Consider the following 22,200-nt stretch of genomic DNA (forward strand, 5'->3'; position numbering starts at 1 on the left):
TTCTTCCAAACTTGGAATGAAGTGAATTGACACATGCGTTATGTAATCGCTCATTTCTTCGCGATCAGTCAACCGATTCCAGTAAAATTGGCGTATAAGATGCAGAATAAGATGGGCTACACGCTGATGTTTAGATTTTTGGATTCTGATGTCTATTTTTCGACTTACGTCCAAATTTATTTGCCCGGTAATTTTTTCTGGGACACCCTGTATTGTTTGAAATACCATCGACATTTTAACTTTGACGTATAATAAAGTACAATTAATAGCTTATATCGTGCAACATTTCAATTCACCGGCTGCTCTCCTCATTCAACGTAATATGGTTAATTAGCTATTCCAGAAATAAATTAAACAATAATTGCAATATTTCATTTCAACCTGAGAATTTTATTTTTATTTTTAAAGTGACATGTTTAACTGTCAATCATTTTGTTAGCACTTGGCGTTTAGGAATTTTATGGTAGATTTAAGACCAACGGACCAGTAGACACTTCCGAAAGATGATCCACACATGCGTTCACTCTACATGTATTAGTATCTGTGATTAGTATGGGTGCGTTAATTTGATAGAGCATTTTGGTACAACTACATCACATTATACGTTAGTATTGGAACATCTGTGGTACAACGTGATTGGTCCATAGATTCACAAAAACATGTCGAAAACTTGCCGGCCTATTTTGCGTCACTGACCCTACGGTAAACTGACAACAAAATATGTGTTACCAAGTTGCTGACAAGTTAAATCTTTTCTACTTCTCCCAGTTAATGCTCATATTTTTCACCTGTTCATTTTTAACTTCAGCTGCTGGAAAGCAGAAAATAACTCGGATGAATTTGAGAGCTTCTATCCCAGCTTCTATACGGATATATAACGATCATTGAAAGGCTGCCACTATATAGGAGCAGGTTGCTGCTTTAATTGGCCACATTCGTACCCATACGACATCCTGAGGACAAGTTATGAAAACTATTGCTCGGATATTACAACTGAATTGATCAAATCCAACGGTGAGTCTTGTGTTTTACACTTTTACTATCCATATCTGCCTTTTTCTTGATATTCAGAATTACTTTATATAAATATGTCATTTTATGTTATTTTATAATACGTATCGCGAGCAGGAATATAATATATTCAGGCTTCCTGCAAATTGTTCAAATGCCATTTTTCATCCTATACGTCTGATAAGTTTGACTGTGTGGTGAACCAGAGTGGTAAACGTTAAATGCAATAATGTTTTTGCAATCTGTTCACACCTGCAAACCAGGATATCTGTCATAAACGGAAAAGTTTCTGGATTTCAGAACTAAAAGTAAAAGTTAGATTCAGAACATTGTTCGTTGAAATGTGAAATGTTTCCATAATTTTCCACTATTTTTGCAAGCATAAATGTGGCACATGAACGAATATGTACAATTATTGAAGCTTTAAACTTTCTCAGATTTTTATCTTAATTTCGGGCAATGTATTTATTTGTATGAATTTATACAGTGCAATATAATTGTGTTATGTACTATATTGCAGTGATGTTTGCACGAGAACTGTATCACACATCGTACACGCATTGAGTTGTTTCATTTATACGTTGGCGAAGTTACGTAATAATCGGATTAACTACCATAGCAATAAATGAAAACAATTTTTGAATATATACCGCGCTGCACTGATACGTTCACGCGGTACCTCTGCATTGAACCATATCTTGCTGATCACTTGCACCTGTAAGATTAGTATCTTTGAAAAGACCAGTATTGTATTAAATCTATGATTGCAGACATGCACAGGTGATGAGTGTAACCTGCTTGTAGTGCAGCGCGAAATATGCGCGAAATTGTTTTCACCTATTGCTATGGTAATTAATCTGATTAATTACGTAACTTCGCCAGCGTATAAAGAGAACACTATCCAAAACGAGAGATTCAATATTTACTGACAATTTGATTCGGTTAATGTTGTCAGTACTTATGTTCTAGAATTTGCATTAAACGCAAAAGTTGTCATTTCAACAATAAATCCTGTTAACGGATAATTGATTCGGCGAAATAGATATCAATGAAAATCAATCATGCAGATACTAAAATGAGTGTTTTTATTCAAATGGTTGTAACTCAGATTTGCTATGAGCAAATACACCAATTACTTTTTTAATTCAAACATTCAAAATCTCCTCTTTCCCATGATATTTTCATTTACATCAAATTCGTTATAGATCTGTAGTTACAGCTCGTCAAACAAGAGTTAACTTCTCTTTGGATCAACCTGTTGTACTCCCAATTCTAGAATATTATTGGAGTAGCCTTGTTGGTATTATTTTATTTTACTCAAAAATTATAAAATTCCTTGTTCAATCAATGTTTTAAAGGACGTTTTTAAAACTTAACTGTTACTAAATTAACAGGCTAATATATCACTCTTCTTTCAAATCGTTTGTCTTGGTTTTAATGATTGGTTATAAAAGAGAATTTTTCGAAAAAAGCACCATATTAAATGTATAATTATATAATTTTTCGTGTGTCTTGTATAAATTGCAGTATCAAAGTTTGCAATATAATGTGAAATGTGTGGGTATATTTGTGAGGATTGGAAATGCGTGCTAACAACTCCACATAAAGATTGGTTACGGTACACAAGGGGAAAATTCAAATTTTTTCGCAAATTTGTGTGTAGGGAAGAATGATGTTTGAGAATGATTTAGTTATCATAGTAAAAGCACCTTATGACGTAGTACGTTTAGTGAAATTAATGACCTCGTATATTTCAATTTTGAGCACTGAGTGATTGAGTTACGATACAGCAATCATAATCATTCCAATAATTTATTATTGCTAGTTGTGGGACTGCTTTCTTCACACTCGGTGATTTGTCACTTGTTTGTATTGATGGATTGGTCACTTTTGCATATCAATACAACTACTTCTATTCAGCTTTATCTTGCACAACTCCAACTCTAATAACACCCCACCTCAGCATTCCCTCTCTCCCCAACACCCTCACACGGTTACCCCCTACACACATTAACACCGTCATCAACACAAAAATAACCTAAACAACGTTCAACAAACTATATGCATATTTTTGAAGATCGGTTATGTTTGAGTACCGTATATAAATATGCGATTATTCTGAAATATACAGATTTTTCATTGGACTTTGTTTTCTCATTTGACACCCTGTTCGTACAAATCGAGCAAGAAGTGACCAAGATAAGCGCCTCCAAACCCTCAAACCCCAAAATCAAAAGTTGCAATTTTAACAATTCAGTTGTGCCTGTTACATTGTGTGCTTTATTGATTGGCCCGTGATGCTTGTGTGCAATACAACGATGCGTTCCCATTGAAAATTGTTGAAATTGCAACTTTTGATTTTGGGGTTTGAGGGTTTGGAGGCGCATATCTTGGTCAATTCTTGTTTGATTTTCACGAAACTTTTTGTGCCTGGTGTATTAGATAATCAATAAATATCAATAAATATAGTATTAAAACAGCTTTCACATACTTTTTGAATCTTTAAATTTTATCTCCCCGTTCTTGAATAAAACATCTCATTTTGAGTCTGTTCTTACGGATCCATTTACTACAAGGAATCATACTGGTAAACGAGTTTATAGCAATATAATTTAACCACGAATAAATAAAAAAATGAAAAGAAACAAAACAATGTTTAAGTAACAGCTGAAATTTCTATTTTACATAGTTACCCTAATTCTATTGGTGGCCAAGTTATACCAGTGAACTTCTGTGTTATACCACAATCTTAATGTAGAAGAGTGGAAAAAATTTACAGTGCTTCGCACCTTCAAATATAGTAAACTTTCAACGATTTACAAAATGATAAAATCATACTAAAATAACACTTAACATGGATTTTAAGTTCATGGTATTTCCACTTCTTTTAAAAGTTTGAAATTTTCATTTTCATTGTTTGGCGAGTGGTCCCTCTTTATGCTCTTTTACAATAAAAGAGGAAAGATGGTTGAGAATGAAGATGCTGCACCTGTTGTGAAGATCGTCAGCTGCATATGTCATAGGCACCTATGCAGCTGTATTGCATTTGTATGTAACAATTCTTCCCCTAGGCTTTCCTTCTGCCAAGATTACGTGTTTATTGTTATTATAAAGTGTTCAAATTTCCCAATCCATCTTTGCTCATCAATGTTAGGTAGAAAACTCGTGGGAACTTGGAAACGGCACGATAGTAGAGGAGGTGGTTGACCGACAAAACGAAGAAAAGAGATTTGTACGAAAACAGTAAATGAGTGAAATGAGGACGCATGGCTTCAACTGAAAATGTTAGAAGCCATTACATTACTGAGAAAGGAAAAATACAAACAGAACACATGCATGTATGGGAATTCCACAGTACACCCTCTGGATGTACTGGCAAATATTGTCTATTGTTTTCATTAGGTGGCGCTATGACATGAAATTTCAGATGTTTTTTTTCGAAAACGTTTTTTTTTTCATTTATTTGTGCGTATAATTAAAGTTAATCGTTGACTTATATCACGCCATTTAACAACTTCTTCTTCTTCTTCTTCTTCTTCTTCTTCTTCTTCTTCTTTTTCTTCTTCTTCTTCTTCTTCTTCTTCTTCTTCTTCTTCTTCTTCTTCTTCTTCTTCTTCTTCTTCTTCGTCTTCGTCTTCTTCTTCTTCTTCTTCTTCTTCTTCTTCTTCTTCTTCTTCTTCTTCTTCTTCTTCTTCTTCTTCTTCTTCTTCTTCTTCTTCTTCCTCCTCCTCCTCCTCCTCCTCCTCCTCCTCCTCCTCCTCCTCCTCCTCCTCCTCCTCCTCTTCTTCTTCTTCTTCTTCTTCTTCTTCTTCTTCTTCTTCTTCTTCTTCTTCTTCTTCTTCTTCTTCTTCTTCTTCTTCTTCTTCTTCTTCTTCTTCTTCTCCTCTGTCGTCTTCTTTTTCCTTTCTTCCTTCATTCTTATCTATACCCGTTTAACGGGCATAGATATTCTGCTTTTACTCTTTATTCTTGTCATCCTTCATGTCCTTGGGCGTATTGTATCGATTCATGAATTAAATTTAATTCTTCATCGTCATACACTTCTATCAACGTATTATTATTATTATTATTATTATTATTATTATTATTATTATTATTATTATTATTATTATTATTATTATTATTATTATTGTTGTTGTTGTTACAGGTAACCTATATATCTAAAAACTGACGGAGATCTGCTTCTGTAAAGAGTGAGATGTTCAATATGTCTTAATTGGGCTACTTACAAACCAAGTCAGACAAACCAGTAACTACTATGCAAGCAGCAAGTATTTCGGAAAACTACATTTTACTTTAAACCCTGAATCGTCACGACGATCTGCGTTCACCGTTGTTAATCGGTGATGCATTGGAAGTATACGAACACAATGTATCATGAATTTACACACTGTTGCTTGGTAACACTTACAGTAACCATGTTGGTTAGTGTGTTACCACCCGTCTTACCGAGTGCAAGTGTGGCACTCAATTCAACCAGCGATTATTTATTGAACTCCACCACATCTTCACCTTTAGTATCATCTACGTCTATATCAGAACCAAGAACCTCAAATGTATCAAATGAGAATTTAACTTTAGCAGTACTTTTATCACAATCATCGACAGCTGTAACATCTAGTACCATGAGTACGGAAACGTCTTTATCATCGCAATCATCATCAGTAACCTCTTCTTATAATATCTTATCCTCATCATCAACTCCATCCGTTAACAGAACTGTAACAATATCGCATAATGCAAATACATTGACTCTATCAGAAGCGACACAGAATTCTTCATTATTACCAACTGGTGAGGTGACATCAAAATTGACAGACTCACTGGACACATTGGCGATGGAGAGTCCTCAAGGGCAATCACGGCTAGAAGTAGTCTTAGTAAAGGTAAAGAAAGCCATTGTAACGTAAAACTAAAACTACCACAACCATGCAAACACACCCCGCCCCCCGCACACCCCGACGCACCCCTACATACCTTGATACTCGCGTACACACCCACCCCTACGCATTTGCACACTACACACAAGCCGAGTCAAGCTCACTTGATAAAAAAAATATTATCTATGTGCTACCGAGTTTTGCGATGGACAAGGCATATCGATGTAGAAGCAATAATTAATTACCAATTACCACAGTGATAGAAGAAAACAATTTTTGAATGTATTGCCCAGCACTAAACGTGCGCTGTAACTCTGCATTGCACCATTGATGATCAAAGAACATGAAGAATAGAAATAAAGACCTGGATCGTAATTCTATGGACAGTTCAATGTTATTTGCAGAGTCCATGTACGTTTCACTCGCACCTGTACGATTAGTGTCTTTGAAAAGAGCGGTATTGTATTCAATCTATGATTGCACACATACACAGACATGACATTGACAGGTGATGAGTGCAGCACGACAATACATTAAAACATGTTTTCACCTATCACTGAGCTATCACTATGGTTATTAATACTGTTACATCACTACTTCTACGGCGAATACAAACCATGCACATGCAAAGTTTTCCGAGAAAAGTTCATGCTTGTGGTGCATTATGTAGGTTTTCACGTAGAAATTTCACTTTTGTGTGAAATATTACAACACTTAAACTATAATCTGATAATTAACACAATTTATTAATTCAAATGTTATCGACTTTTCTTGCGGCTCTTTGTTAAAAGTGCTCGCAGTGTTCCCTGCGAAAGAGGTTAAATATTTATAAGTTTGTAGGAATAGCTAAATGTGACCGTTCATATTCGTACGTACAGAAACCTCGAACATTGACGAATAATTATGTTATCATTTAATAATATACATGTAATGTCACTTTCTGTCCTATCATTTGCTGATAATTTGGCGCACGTGTACCTCGTATGTTACAAAAACGTGTTTATAATTTTAGATTTTCTGTTTTAGCAGATCACTGATATTGCATGCACTTAACAACTTGAAGCAAATTATGTCATGGTCAAACATTATTGTATTGAAATATATCTCAGTACAATAATACAGCAAAATGAGACGTTCTATATTTCTTTGTAGTCACTTAATAAATTATATTGTTTCTTCTTTTGTTTGAACAGAAACTGCTCCAAAAGTGGGGTTATATGCCAATTAAAAAGAATGGCTGTTGGATTTATAGAGACTGGCGTAAAGAGGCTGTAGACCCACTCCCTGTTTCATGTTCATCGTCACAATCAAACTCTGAGACAACAACAGTGTCATCTGTACCAGTAACGTACGAGTCAATATCTGAATTTGCAACATCAGATTTTTCTGGTAGTAAAGAGGTTACACCCGAGGACGATAGCAATCTGTCACAGGAAGAGCGTGAGAAATTCCATAATGGTATGATGGTATATCAGGAGTTTTTTAAATTGCCAGTCACTGGACGATTAGATTTACCAACAGCACGGGTTATTAGACAACGGGTATGTGGTGTTCCTGATTCACCAGAAAGGATACAAATTAACAAAACACTATTGCAAGATGAACACAGAACAAACAGTTCTGTTCCAGAGGATTCAGTGCAAACATCGACTGTTTTAAGTACAATTTTGCGAGGACGTCATGTAACTTCGAGACCAACACCATCAGATTATGTAACTGTGACAGACATGGTTAGTGCCACAATGGAGGTCGACTATGCACTTACCGAAATTGTCACTGAAACTTCATCAGATGTTAGTAGCAATACTGGACATGGAGAAGCTAATCCAACAACAAGTTCAGAAGGCAAAGGAACAATTTCAATGTTATCTAATAACAGACCCACTTCAAGCGATACTTCTAGACTAAAGAGGCGAAGTTTGGCAGATTATTTTCCAGGCTTGTCGGCGCATCGAGTCAAACGCTCTACTAATTCCCAGTCTAATTCTAACCAGTGTTCACAGTATTTTAATGGTTTGAATAGACCAATCAGGTGGAGGATAGAAAAGAAGGAACCTTCAGATGATGACAATGATGCAAAAACTGATTCCTCGGACTTTCAGTCGAATACCTTATTACGGTCAGTTATATCAGCGGCTTTCAGAAGATGGGCTGAAGTTAGTACTTTAACGTTCGAGGAAAAACACAGTGGTTATGCTTCACATGTGGATATCATGCTAAGATTTATTAGCGATGGCTATAGTAAGTTGCAAAGTTCTCGTGTTTTACATAATAAATAAATACATAACAATAACGAAGCTTCAATGTCAAACCAGGGAGCTTGTTTTTCACCTTACATTAAGAGCCAGTTAAAGGAGTTTTCGTGATCCTAGCATCCTCTTTTCCAGTAGATATCAAAAAGCTTATTCCCAAACTTTCAGTTAATTCTGATTTTGCGTTTGCGAGTTATGCATGATTATGTGTATTACACTGCTCCATAGACAATATGTTGTAATTTCGTTCTGGTATACCAGACCGAAATTCAAATGTCACGTTATCTTTGCTAAACGAATTAATCTGCAAGAAATATTTTGTACATAAACATTATGTAGCCAGAGGTTTCCAGTGATATAAAAATCTCAACTTTTTTTGAGAAAAGTGGGGGGATGATGCTGTGGATCACGAAATGCCCGTGCACGTTAACTAATTTTAACCCACCGTCATTATCGTCCTTTTCTTTCCTTTTTTTTTCTCTATCAGCGGGAACCCCTGCAGGGTGTAATGTAGATAGCGGGTGCTTCAGCGCATCAGAAATGGCTATGACTACCAATCTCACTAATTACCAGACACGGATCTACTTTCGAGATACTTCCCAGCACCCGTGGTCCTATCAATCCAGTTCTTCCAGTACTCGAGACTTGTTGACCGTTGCTGTCCATGAGATCGGTCATGCGTTGTGTCTAGGGCATAATTCTGACAGTAACTCAGTCATGTACCCATCTTATGTTCATCCGCAATATCCTTACAGAGTTCGCATCGATGGCACTTCAAGGCAAAATATGAAGAGCATGTATGGTACGTGGATGTGACGTTCACACATTACCGATAGTCAAATGCCTATTACAAGACTAAATTGTTATTAGTGCAAATACATGTAGTTATTTAGACTAAGTGGTTATGTACAAATGGTGATATTAGTCCAACATTGTCCAAATGGTTATCAGTGTATGATTTTAACCCAAATCGTATCAAATCAAATGACCACTGGAACAACTGGTTATCAATAGACTAAAATGCTAGTTATTGTAGTCCAAATGGTATTACACTTATTGGACTAAATTTATATTACACTACTGGTTGGACAGTTGGGGTTTAATTGAACTATTGACTGTTAGGCAAAGGAATGCCTGTTTTGATTTCGTAAATAGAAATTATAATCTCTGAAAAAATCCTTAATCTGCTGCTGTATTGTTCAAGTTGGCTTTTGTGACGGGAGGAGGGCTTCGCAAAGCTTTGTACTATGTACAGGTATATATTAATTTTCTACCACTTAAAGGAGTATTTTGTGATCATAGTATCCTCTTTTTATTTCAGTAGATATCCACGAAAAAAGCTTCTTTCCAAAATGTCAGTTCGATATGTTTGCTAAACGAAATAATCTGCAAGAACTTTTTTGTACATAACCATTACGTAGAGCTTTCCTGTGGTATGAAAATCTCTTTTTTTTGGAGAAAAGTGAGGGTTAGGCTGTGGGTCACGAAATGTCCCTTTAAAAGCTCTTTACATGTCATATGAAACGTGAATTAACATGAAGATGCGTTGTTCTGGTTTAAATCGTACAGGTAGCTGCACTGGTCGTTTTGTCGCATTTGATTGGGTGAGAACAGTTAATGGTGTAAAAAAATACAGTACATTTCTGTTTAGGCAGAATCGTTATTGGTTATGGGAAAATGGTAACACGAGGACTAGATATGCGGACCCAAGACGTCTCAACGATACCAGCAGTGAATGGAAAAATGCGTATAGAATGGAAACTAACTTACAAGCAATTGTACACACAACCCCAAAGCAAACCAACACAAACCAGTTCAAGACATTTTTCTTAGCAGGTAAGAAATTAGCTGAAATGAAAGCAAACAGGTTAAGAAGACGTCTACACTCGTAGAAATGATATAACATCAAAATGTATTATAAACATGATAAATATAGACACAAACATATGGTGGTGGCTCAAGATGAAGAACCATGGACTAAAAAGATTAGTCTGTGGGAAGGACACACAAGTATTTTATTCAGATTGAAAATACCAGGAGACATTCGTCTACCTCCTTTTGTTTTACTTAATTATCAACTTTTTAACGTCATTTTCGTGTAGTTCACATAATTCTCTTAGTTTTATGGGTATGTTTTATTTTATTTAGGTTTACTTAGGTTTTTTGTCGAAACTGCTCTTTAAAAAATTATGGGAAGTTGCGAATTGCTGGATTTGTCATCGCATGTTTTGCGTCACAGATCAACCAGCATTCGAGTCATCCGCGCCCAAATACTAACTTTCTCCCGAGACGTGGCTTAATTGATATTGGGGTCTTAGATGTAAATAGCTGTAAACAAACAAACGTGCGTTCCCCACGTGCGATGTGAAAACATCAAATACTGCGTATTTTCTCCTCGGTTTTGTCATCTTTCACTTCAGCTTCCACAAAATAATTGTTTAAACGGGAACTGTATACTGATTACCTTTGTTGTAGCTTGTTTTGATACTACAAAATACAAAAGATACGAAAAAACACGATGCTATTTGAAAAGCAATCTTTGGTGGTTTGGTTTTTTTTTTGGGGGGGGGTACTTTTTATGGCGTGACGAACTAAACGTACGCTTAGAAGGCACAGACATGAATAATCTATGCCCGCTGTTCTGTCCTCCATCTGCGTGTGATTGTGCATGCACGCGATGGGTTGTTCGCAGTCGCCGTAGCCAGCGGGGGGGGTCAGACTGCCTCCCTGACAAAAAAATTAAAGAAAAAATGCCCTCTGACAAAATATGAAAGAGAAAATCTGGAGGGCAAAGGAAAATAAAAAGGGCAAGGAGCCCCTTTTCCATCAAAATTCACCCCAATCATGGGCCAAAATAGTGTAAAATGAAAAATATTGTCACAATAAAGCCATTTTCATTTTGATCGGGGGCGAAAAGTGTCAAATTCACATCGTCCAAAAAGCATTTTTGGAAGCTCGAAGTCAGGTACAGTAAATTCTCTACAAAACAAAACCGGTATATGTATTGCATGATGCAACTGCAATTTTTTTCAGCTGTGCCCTGAAATTATACTTTGCCCCCCCCCCCCCCTACACCAAGAAAGCTGGCTACGCCCCTGGTTATTCGCACGCGTATGTGTGCATTGCCTTTACCCTTGCGCGGTGTTTGACTTTGTGTAACATAGACTTTAAAAAGAGGTGGGATAGGGTGTGTGCTGCGTGTTTCTGCGTGTGGGCGTACATTTGTGGATAAATTAAACGACGTTTATGTGTATTATCACACTTGTTGACCAATTCTTTGTGTAACTGATAAATTAATAATCATAATAATTAATATCGGCATTCTGAAATTCATCCTTAAATTAATAGATTATATAATAATTAATATTTTATTACCCATTATATACAGGTGGTCGAAGTTTGAAATACAACTATGCCTCTGACACTGTGATTTCCAATCTTACCATATCCACTGCATTTGGAGCAAAGACTGGTGGGAGTCAAGCGATACCCTTGGATGTTAAAGCCGCATACTACGACAAAACAGATGAGAATATTTATTTTTTCGATAGTACTCACGTGAGTTAATATACATCATCTAAAACTTCTCTTTTCTTTTCCCGTTTCTCAGTTTCTGGAGAAATAACCATAATACAGTATGGCCATAATATCCGACAATTCAAGGCTGCAGCTCGCAACCTTTGAAACCTGACCATTTCCCTGTATCCAATAGACGGGACTTAGTATCTAATCTCCTCAATAAAAGTTTGGAAAGTATTTTCAAGCATCTATAGACGAATCCAACAAGCCAAGTGATGGTCAGAATTTAGGCAGCCATTACTGGGTCCCGTCTGCACCAAACTGGTGTTGTTACTACCCAATTGGGTGGATTAAATCCGCTTATAAATCGATGTTGAATTGTATGGTGTTATAAACTTTAATCATTCTTTTGTCTACGTGTAAAACGGGTGATGGAATGCAGCTTAATATCATTTTACATTTTAGGTGGGATAGGGGGGACCCAGCTATGGCTACCATTGAGGTGTAGGAATGCGTGAAATTGGATTCGTCTATAGCTCAGATTATTTGACATGTCATATCGTGTTGTATATCAATGGATAGCTACTTTATTCACCTTTACAATGGCACCACATTTGAAACAATCACCCTTTTCATGGCTGAGTACACGTCTTAAGAATGTAGTCATGGTAGGGGTCTCAAACAGAATATGCCAAAGTGACCATTATTCTGTGATCAAACAACATTAGTATACACTAACCTCAATAGCAGGTGGGAAAACCATACGCAACCATAACAGCCAGGCACCTCCTCCTCATGCGCTGCTCACCAGCCTGGTCACACGTTGTTGTGGGATGGCATTCCATTCTTCAACCAGGATTCGTCGCAGGTCATAATGCTTCATTAAGTGGTTTCATTGGCTACTCTGGTACGCACAGCCGAGCACTAACACAAGTGTTCAATCGGGTTGAAGTCTGGGCTGACAGCAGGCCATTCCATCCTCTCTACTCCCATATTCTGTAGGTAGTCGTTGACTACCCTGGCTCTGTGGGCGCGAGCGTTGTCATCTTGGAGGATTGCATTAGGTCCCAGATTGTGAAGATATGGGATTGAAGCTTTCTGTACAGAATAATGGTCCATTTGGCACATTCTGTTTGAGACCCCACTGACGTGTACATTGTACTCAGCCATGAAGAGGGTGATTGTTTCAAATGTGGTGTCATTGTAAAGAGGAATAAAGTAGCTATCCATTGACGATATGAACATGTCACAAATATAGATGTAGATATAGCTGCTTGAAAAAACTTTCCAAACTTTTGTTGAGAAGTTTAGTATTATTGAGGACACTCTTGATGAAGATGAATATCATCTTTAATAGTGCACTTGCATATATGAGGGTACCAGCGGCATGATAGTAATGCTCTTTGACCCTGATATCACACGTTTAAACACAATCGGGTGTATACTTTAACGTTTGACCTTTGACCTCGGTTTGATTTTGTTCATGCTGCTCTCATTTGGAGAAAGTATAAGCCCAATTGGGCGAAGTTTAAAATTTAGCCCCTATATGATCTTTGACCTCGGATAACCTCGATTTATTATTTTTCATTCCACCTACCAAGTTTAAGCCCAAACGGGCAAAGATTGAAAATTCTTGGAACACCTTACAGTGTTCAGAAATTGAAAAATCTCTACTTAGACTGGTTGCCAAACCTTATTGTTTTGAGTGGCCCAGAGTGGTCTGTTGTACTTTTTTATCCATTTGCTGCTTATTTATTATCCACTGGGGGCAGTTATTTACAATTATCCCCCTAGATTACCTTTGGGGCCCTTCAAAACCACCCCGTCAAAAGCACACCTATATCTATATCTGAAATATAAGATCAATACGTGGAAGTGCGACGAAACGTATAGCCGGACAGATAGACACTCAGATCTCACCCCCTCTCTCCACCCCGACTGCTTATTATTTTAGTATAATTATATCAACCAGTGCTACTAATTACATATATAATGATTGTCTTTTCAGGTTTATGCTTACGATACATCGTTGGGTCAGAACGGATGTTGTGTTGATAATTATCCCAAACCAATTGGTGAAGCATACCCTGGATATGCAACCGGAGTTGCCTCGCTAGAGGCTGGCATCGACGGAGCATATTATTCAATTGCAGATAGAAAACTCTATTTCTTCAAGGGAAATTGCTATTGGGAAACCACATACGATCCGTCAGACAATAACAGTGGAGGTTCTAATGTCAAAGTAAAAGCTAAAATTGTAACAAGCATAACAAATGGTCGTACATTTGTGATGTCTGATAGATGCGATTACTTTTGTTTGTTGAGATTATTATTTTATTAAAAAAACCAGCATACAATTTGTATTCAGATGCACCTGATATGACGTGAATCAATTATGGACAAGGATGTTACGTGCTTTAACTAAGCATGGGCCACTCAAGTATGGTAGTGTACACATGCGTGAACAATTTGTTTCAAATCACCCCCTAAAACGAGTTCACCCTCAAGTATTTAGCCAAAACATGTACCCGTTAGACTTAATTTAAATTTAGAAAAACTACATATTTTGTTAAAAACATCCCTAAACGCGTCACACGGGTTACATGCCCGATCGCATAAATAACACCCCGTTTCAGTCGGGTTTGCTTAGTCACACCCATGTATACGTATTTCTAGAGTGGTTTTTGGACGCTGTATTCTTGGAACTTTAATTGATTATGCCTCTCAGATCTCAAATGTGTTTTAAACACTTTCAAATAAATAGGAAAACCAAAGTAAATCTTTATATCTTATTTTAGACAATTTTAAAGATTTTGATTTCAAGTTAAAAACTTTATATGATATTTCATTCACATCGAAAGACGAATATGGCAATTTATGGCACTCAAATACCTTTGTATGCAAATGATTGTCATTTGCTTGCAAACAAAGAAGAAAACCATTCTGTACAAAAAAAAATGATGAGAATCATCCTGCTTTGTACAACAAAGCTCCAACCGGAATATAATGATATAATTGTTTTTATATATTGACTGTAAGTAGAGGATTATAGATATTTACTTTTGTTATGTATTTATGTAAGATAATAATGTATGTTTGTATGTATTCAATCAGTGCAATTTTCAATATATTTTATATCAGCCTTTTGCTCCATAAGCTCCATTACAAAATGAATAGGATCACCACGTGAGGTTCAGATTTCGCTACGAAGCAACGTCTATTTTGGTAGTCACTGTAGCATACATGGTGTCTTTGAAAGAACTATGCAGTCGTAAATACTAATGTTTACGTATTGTAATGCCCGAACCAAACAGAACTGAATATTAATTAGTTTATTCGTTTACGCAATAAGACATCAACTTTCATTATATTTTGTGAATTTTGAAAATCGACTGCTTCGTTATTGAAAATAAGAATTTACGTTGGTACCACATGTCTCATTTTGCACAGAGTCAATAAACGACCTGAGCTGAAGCATCAAAACCTGTGGCATGAATTGTTTTAGAGAAATTCTGTCATGGAATACATTGATAAATATTTTCAATGTGTCACAATTCTTAATTTGTCCAAATTTAAAACTATGGTAGCTGTTTTGTTTACTCAATCACGTAAATTATTCAGTTATGTTTCATACGGGCATTGCAATATTCACACATTTTCTGAGAGTAAAGTTCTTTCAGAAACACCCTATACACCAATCCGAAAAAGCCATTACTGCGGTGTCCCCGACCATTCCGACGTAAAACTGCGGTGTCCCAAGGTCGGGGTTCCATCATTTACTTGTTAGTGTGCTAAACAGAATTGTACACAAGAGTAATTTTCAATACACGATCATGAATTGATTGAACAAATCAAATCTCCCGCACTGGTACATCTGTGGTTCCGTCAATAGAGGGTCAAATACAGTAAACACTTCTCGTATTGGTGTATATTATGTATATCAAAAGTCCTTATGAAATATTTTCATTTTCAAAGGTCCAAATAATTATTGTGGGTAAGAAATTCGTTGGATTCAGGTATTTTAAGTTAGAAAATTAGATGGAATAGGACGGTGACCTTCACCACATGTCAATGAAGTCACATGGATATCATGGCAGAGCTAGTAATAACTCGCTCCCTACAGAATTAACAACAATGTAAACAAAGTATAGTAAAGCTTTTTACATAGGCTAACCAATAGATTTAGTGGTGAATTGATGGTGAAACTCACCAACTGACGTTTCATCCGTCTAGACCAGTAGAAATGTAGCTTTGTAGCAGAGGATTGTAAAGATTACTAAGATTGTAAGTGTCCTCGTCTCGGTTCATGGTGTTGTTCACTCCTCTCCTGATCCATATGTATTCCTTTATCCATCGCTTGCTACGTACCTCCTCCTTATCAATAACTTTTGACTCCTCCCAGTTAATTAGGCCTATATCATTACTTTTTGCTGCTTCAGCAATAACCGATTTATTTTGTTCGTTCCCATAAACTTTTTTTTCTGATCTGGTATATTTTCTGGAACAAGCTCTGTCCACGTCCTTTCTATGTTTAGATGAGGACACCTACAATCTTAGTAATCTTCATGACCCTCTGCTACAAAGCGACGAAAGGAATGGCAACACTAGTTCCCGTCGTAGCAGAGCTTCACAACTCTGAAGAAATCCGACTGGTCTAGACGGATGAAATGTCATTTGGTGATTTTTACTATCATTTCACCACTAATCTATTGGCTTTGTAAAAACATTTTTAATAGTTGAACAATAATAAACATGATGGATATCTACAGTAATGTATACAAATGATGCTGTATTCCAGAGAATAAACTAACCAGCATCCTATTTGGGACATTTGGGACATTAGAAGTCTTATTGTGTTGGGCAACGTAAAATGGGTAATTGATGAAAATATTGAGACCGTAGACTAGTTAAACAAGCATTGTGATTTAACAATATAGGAAGAATTATTGAATTCTGTGTAGTAAATGCCTCACCAAATATTCATGTTAATACACTTTGCCCTTTGAAAAAAGTTTCTCAGGAAATACTTTGTATATGCAACGACACTGTAAAATGTTAATAATTTATTGAAATTGAAGAAGACAAGGAAATAATTATGTATATAAAATATTATTGCGGCTCTTATTATTGCAACCTAATTGTATTCGAATTCGATTGTATTCACAATGTACTTGATTGTATTCGCATTGCCAAAACACGCCGTTCCTTTTATTCTTTATTACTATCAAACACAAACATAGACACCAAAACACCCACCCCATGCGCTCGCGCACACCCTGCCCTGCCCCGCAAACATACACCACACAACAACACTGAACAACCTAGGAAATACAACTTTATTTTTGTCATTTTGTACAGTATTTCAAAGATACTTGTAAGTATTTGTTCGTTTTCTTCTGAAACATGAACGTGCATTATAGGGTTTCTTGTATGTACGATTGTACGTGACGTAACTTTGAAGTCTTCTTCACCTATGGAACTAATATAACTCATATGAATGACATCAAACCTACGTCACGCGTGTACATGCATAATATCGGTTTACTTGTTTAAAAGTGAGTTTGCTGACATCTATTCAAGTTTATTAATTCATGTTATTGTTATACTTGGTTAGATGAATATGATGAAGAAGAAGAAACAAAATAATTGTTTATTGATATTTAATATTGAATTGGTTTTATCTATGCTATGTGGCGGCGGAAGTGGTAACAAACTGTTACTGTTTCTATTATTTTTCTACACTTATACATGCGTGTTTCACTGAAAAACACTGACAATACCAAAGGTATAAATTAATTTCAATGGTATATGATGGTGGTAACAAATGCAAACCTCTTTAAAAGGAATTGCAGTATAAATTTACAAGAGCACTACATGTATCATTAGAGCGGTCATATTACCTGAACGCTTGTGGATCGTGACAACTACGAGTTTCAGTTAGGAGGCGTAAGCGGATGTATTGATGACATCACTTTTCACTCTCAAGCTCACCCCACAGATATTGGAACACACTCAATAGGATCAGGCAATCATCCGCATATTTACATCCACTAACGCCTCTTAATTAATCCTCGTCAATGTACTAGTTTAAATTGAAGATGGTGGTGGTGAATGCATCGTGACAAAAGCTTTTATTCATATGTCCTGTCGCCTGCATCATGAGCATTGCGTATATGCAGCAGGAAATAGTATCCTGTTCAGAGGCCAATAATTGATCAGTAATCATTGGTAATGGCGACTTCGGTCATTGTGGGTAAAAGCTTGCAGTAGTTTGTAGACCATAAAGATATATACGACGATAATACGAATAATGATATTTATATCTCTCCAAATGAGAGAAATGGATCCTGACCAAATATTTTTTATTATAACTTACATCCACTGAATGAAAGGAAGATAAGTACGATGTGGATTGTTTTCTTTGTCGAAACATGTAATGCAAGGGAAGTTTTCAGTACCGGGTGTCACAAAATGATTAAAACCGGCTATCCAAATGCCAGTTGTCATGTTATTATGAAACTTTACCTAATAGTAATAATCAGGATGATTAAGATAATATTTTTCTCGACTCGCAGAACACGAGATCCATCTTTGTTATTATGAACTTCACTGAGATAACATAAACTAGATATTGATCGTCAATGTTGTACTCATACGCTTATGTCTTTGACAGACTGTGGTATGAACCGGTACTAATCATTTTGAGATGGCCTGTATTTTGTGTGATGAAAATGCATCATTAAAGTGCCTTTATTTAATCACTCTAAAGGAGTGAATACTGACTTGTTTAGAAAATGTGAAATGCAAATTATGCCTTATGGAATCACATGAATCATGTGATTATATATTAACAATAAAAAAGCACAACTTTACACGTATGCGTATCTTATTGTCTACTGTAGTTTTTGCAAACCACACCTTATCAAGTTACTCTTGATAACATTATTAATATTATTTATCAAGTGGGGGTGGTTGGTTGTTAATAATGTCAGGGTTTTTTACAGTTTAAGTTTTGGTGGTTTTTTTTTCATTTCACAGACATTTTACAGGAATTTGTTTTGTGATGCTCGTCATAAATTGGGGAACAGCCATAAAACTGCAGAAAATGTCCTTAGTTTGTGGAAAAATTTTAAATGGAAAAACAGAAACATTCTGTAAACATGGTAAAAGTAACCCGAACGAGATTGCAATTTTCTTTTCTTTTTTAAACCAGAACATTTCTGTTAAAAAAACAGTAACATTCTTTAACAACCGAAACAAAAATAACCCAGAAACATTCTGTAAAAACTGCGGACATATGGGTCTCCTCTTCCCATTCTGACGAAATAATACACTAACATGACAAATATGACGTTACATTGACAGCGTAATCTTTACGGACCTTTGAAATTTACCGATTTCAATTGCAATAATTATGTAATATTGATAAAAGTTTCAATTGAAAATTCCAGAAAAAATCCTGTGGCCACGTATTTAGCCTTTTAGCGCAACGGAGAGGAAATTCAAGAATAGTGGTAATCACTCCTCTAATCTGACAAGATGAGGATTTAATCGTTCCTTCTTTTCGTAATTATATTCTTAAAGATCTGTCCCATAGTTTCTATAAAGGTAAAGGAGGTGATCCTGTATATAAACAGTGATCGGAGTGCCCATCTCTCTTTCATTGATGATTGGGCCAGATTCCTCCATGTAATGTTGCTATTCGCCGTAGCGAATAGAGGAATACAATTTTGAGTAGATCGCCTTGCACTATACAAGCAGATTGCACTAATAACCTGTGTATGTCAGCAAACATAGATTGAATACTACCAAATCGCTTCAATTAGGTCTTCATTCTGGAAAATTTTCCAACTTCGGAGGGGGCACATCAGACACCCCCTACTTTCGACATTTGCCAACGCAATTTATAGGTCCACAATAATAGGGAAAACTTGTCCACGAAAGGCTTCATGGACCGACATTTCACAAATTATTTTCCACACTAATAGTGTCAAAATGGTCCACCAAATTGCTTCAATTAGGTCTTCATTTTGCTCAAGTTTCTTACGTCTGACGGGGGACACATCCACCCTCAGACACCCACTGCGTTGCGCAAGCGCGACGCGATGGCCGCTACGCGACCATTTTTTTACTGCTCTAGATCCGCCACTGGTGTCTCACGCCAAGCAAATAAATGATCCTTCTTTCTATGTAGAAATATTGTGGAAACAATTATTAGTTCTGAAGCTATACACCAATCCGAGAAGCGTTTACTGTATTTGGCCCTCTATTGACGGCAACACAGATGTACCAGAGCGGGAGATTTAATTCGTAATTCAATACTCATGATTGTGTATTGAATATCACTGTTGTGTACAATTCCCGGGTACAATACTATATAGCACAAAATAAATAATGGATGGAACCCCCGACCTCGGGACACCGCAGTTTTACATCGGGGACACCGCAGTAATGGCGAAGTCGGATAGGTGTATAGGCGTATTTATAACAGCTGCGTTACTTTTCAAGCTAGCTCTTTCAATACTCATGACTTGTTGACTGTTGTAGCCCATGAGATTTGTCATGCTTGTGTCTATTATAATAGGGCATATTATGTGACAGTATTAAACTCCTCTGATTAAACTCAGTCATGTACCTATCATAATTATGTTCATCCTCAATACCGGAATTGCTCCATGTCAAAACGCTGGCGAAGTGATTAACTACCATAGCAATAGGTGAAAACAATTTTGGAATACATCGCGCTGCACTTCAAGCAGGTTGCGCTCATCACCTGTGTATGTCTGCAATCATAGATTGATACAATACCGGTCTTTTCAACGATACTAATTATATAGCTAGATCTGAGCATGATGCAGTCATGTCTACAGTAGAATTCACCTCGACCTTTGCAGGACTTAAACCCCATGAAAAGCTATCAAACCAAGAGAACACTCATTGAAAACAGGGCAACTGAGTAAAGCATCTCTTCTCTGGTTAAATACACACAACATATGTTTCTGCTTTACACGTACAATGGAGCAATGAGCTGGTATTTATAGTTTCAGTTGGGTGAACGATTATAAAGCGAGCGCTAGAGAACAATTCTGTGTGGTCTTTGTTTACGAAATGAGACAATACGTGCTTATTGTTAACCAGCGTTCTTGAAAATGAGAAGCATGGTGGTTTGCAGACTTAACACGGTTTGGAAATAATTTCGTCATATTTTTGGTGTTATCTGTCGTTTACATATCCTTCCTAGAACACCAAAGTACGCATATTTCCAAACATCTAAATTAGCTAAAAAATTAGGACATGTTACAAAACTATATTTTCTAGAATTTTAGAAGAGTACTTTTAATATTAGCCGGTTATTTTTCACACAGCGACGTTAACTAGGCAATGTACTATTACCTATAACATACACTAAAACACCAAAGTACGCATATTTCCAAACATCTAAATTAGCTAAAAATTTAGGACATGTTACAAAACTATATTTTCTAGAACTTTAGAAGAGTACTTTTAATATTGGCCGGTTATTTTTCACACAGCGACGTTAACTAGGCAAATCCCCATACTTTTAACGTAGGCTATTTGTAGAGGTCACGCGTCAATGGTAAGAGCACTGTGTATTGTGTATAGGAAAACGGACAGTAACTGCAGTATGGCAATTTTGAACTTTTAAATCTTGTACATGTGTATGACCATTTAACATTAAAGGAAGTCTCCGGCAATCACAACATATGCCTTTGTAAGAAAAATAATTATCAAGCAGCCTGCTTTATCATGTTTATAGTGTGGGACAATACGTTCAAAAATTGTTTTCACCTATCGCTGTGGTAATTAATCCTGTTATTTATTTATTTATTTATTTATTTATTTATTTATTTATTTATTTATTTATTTATTTATTTATTTATTTATTTATTTATTTATTTATTTATTTATTTATTTATTTATTTATTTATTTATTTATTTATTTATTTATTTATTATGCTTCATCACTGGCTCATATACAATTACAAAGACAAATATATTATATATAAATATTGCACATACTAATCAAGACAAAGTAAAGAGAATAAAATGCCAGCGAAAAGAATGGGACAAACAGGTGCAAAATCACTTCTAGGACCATCCCATCTTTCGATTTTTGAAAACAATTTATGGGAAAATAGCCCCATCCCAAATTAAATAAGCAAAAATTTTGAGTAAAATGAGAATTACAAAATTCAACCACCCCAGATTTGAAGGAAGAAAAGGTTACATCACTACTTCTACGGCGAATACAAACCATGCACATGCAAATTTTTCATGTTTTCCGGAAAAGGTTTTATGCTTGTGGTGCATTGTGTATAGGTTTCCACATACAAATTTCACTTTTGTGAAATATTACAACATTTGAACTATAATTAACACAATTAATCAATTCAAATGTTGAGGCTCTTTGTTAAAAGTGCTATCAGTGTTCCCTGCGAAAGAGGTTAAATATTTATGTTTGTATGAATAGCTAAATGTTCATAGTGTCCATACGTATAGAAACCTCGAATATTGAC

The 22,200-nt window shown here is 36.1% G+C and overlaps 1 protein-coding gene and 1 long non-coding RNA gene across 3 annotated transcripts in view; both read left to right on the forward strand.

Annotated features, from left to right (window-relative positions):
* The window catches only part of LOC140151453 (uncharacterized), a 35,338-nt gene extending 34,384 nt beyond the window's left edge, over positions 1–954 (forward strand). For both annotated transcript variants that reach the window (XR_011858940.1, XR_011858941.1), the window contains exon 3: positions 809–954. This is a non-coding gene — a long non-coding RNA (uncharacterized lncRNA). The remainder of the gene's footprint in view (positions 1–808) is intronic.
* Positions 952–18,546, forward strand: LOC140151441 (uncharacterized). The gene is made up of 7 exons (XM_072173793.1): positions 952–1,014; positions 5,159–5,897; positions 7,085–8,132; positions 8,631–8,945; positions 9,713–9,979; positions 11,532–11,701; positions 13,671–18,546. The coding sequence occupies exons 2-7, from the start codon at positions 5,358–5,360 to the stop codon at positions 14,001–14,003; spliced, it is 2,673 nt and encodes an 890-aa protein (XP_072029894.1). The 5' UTR covers positions 952–1,014; positions 5,159–5,357; the 3' UTR covers positions 14,004–18,546.
* The last annotated feature ends 3,654 nt before the right edge of the window (positions 18,547–22,200 follow it).

Source organism: Amphiura filiformis, chromosome 1, assembly GCF_039555335.1.
Source record: "Amphiura filiformis chromosome 1, Afil_fr2py, whole genome shotgun sequence".
Classification (NCBI taxonomy): Eukaryota; Metazoa; Echinodermata; class Ophiuroidea; order Amphilepidida; family Amphiuridae; genus Amphiura; species Amphiura filiformis.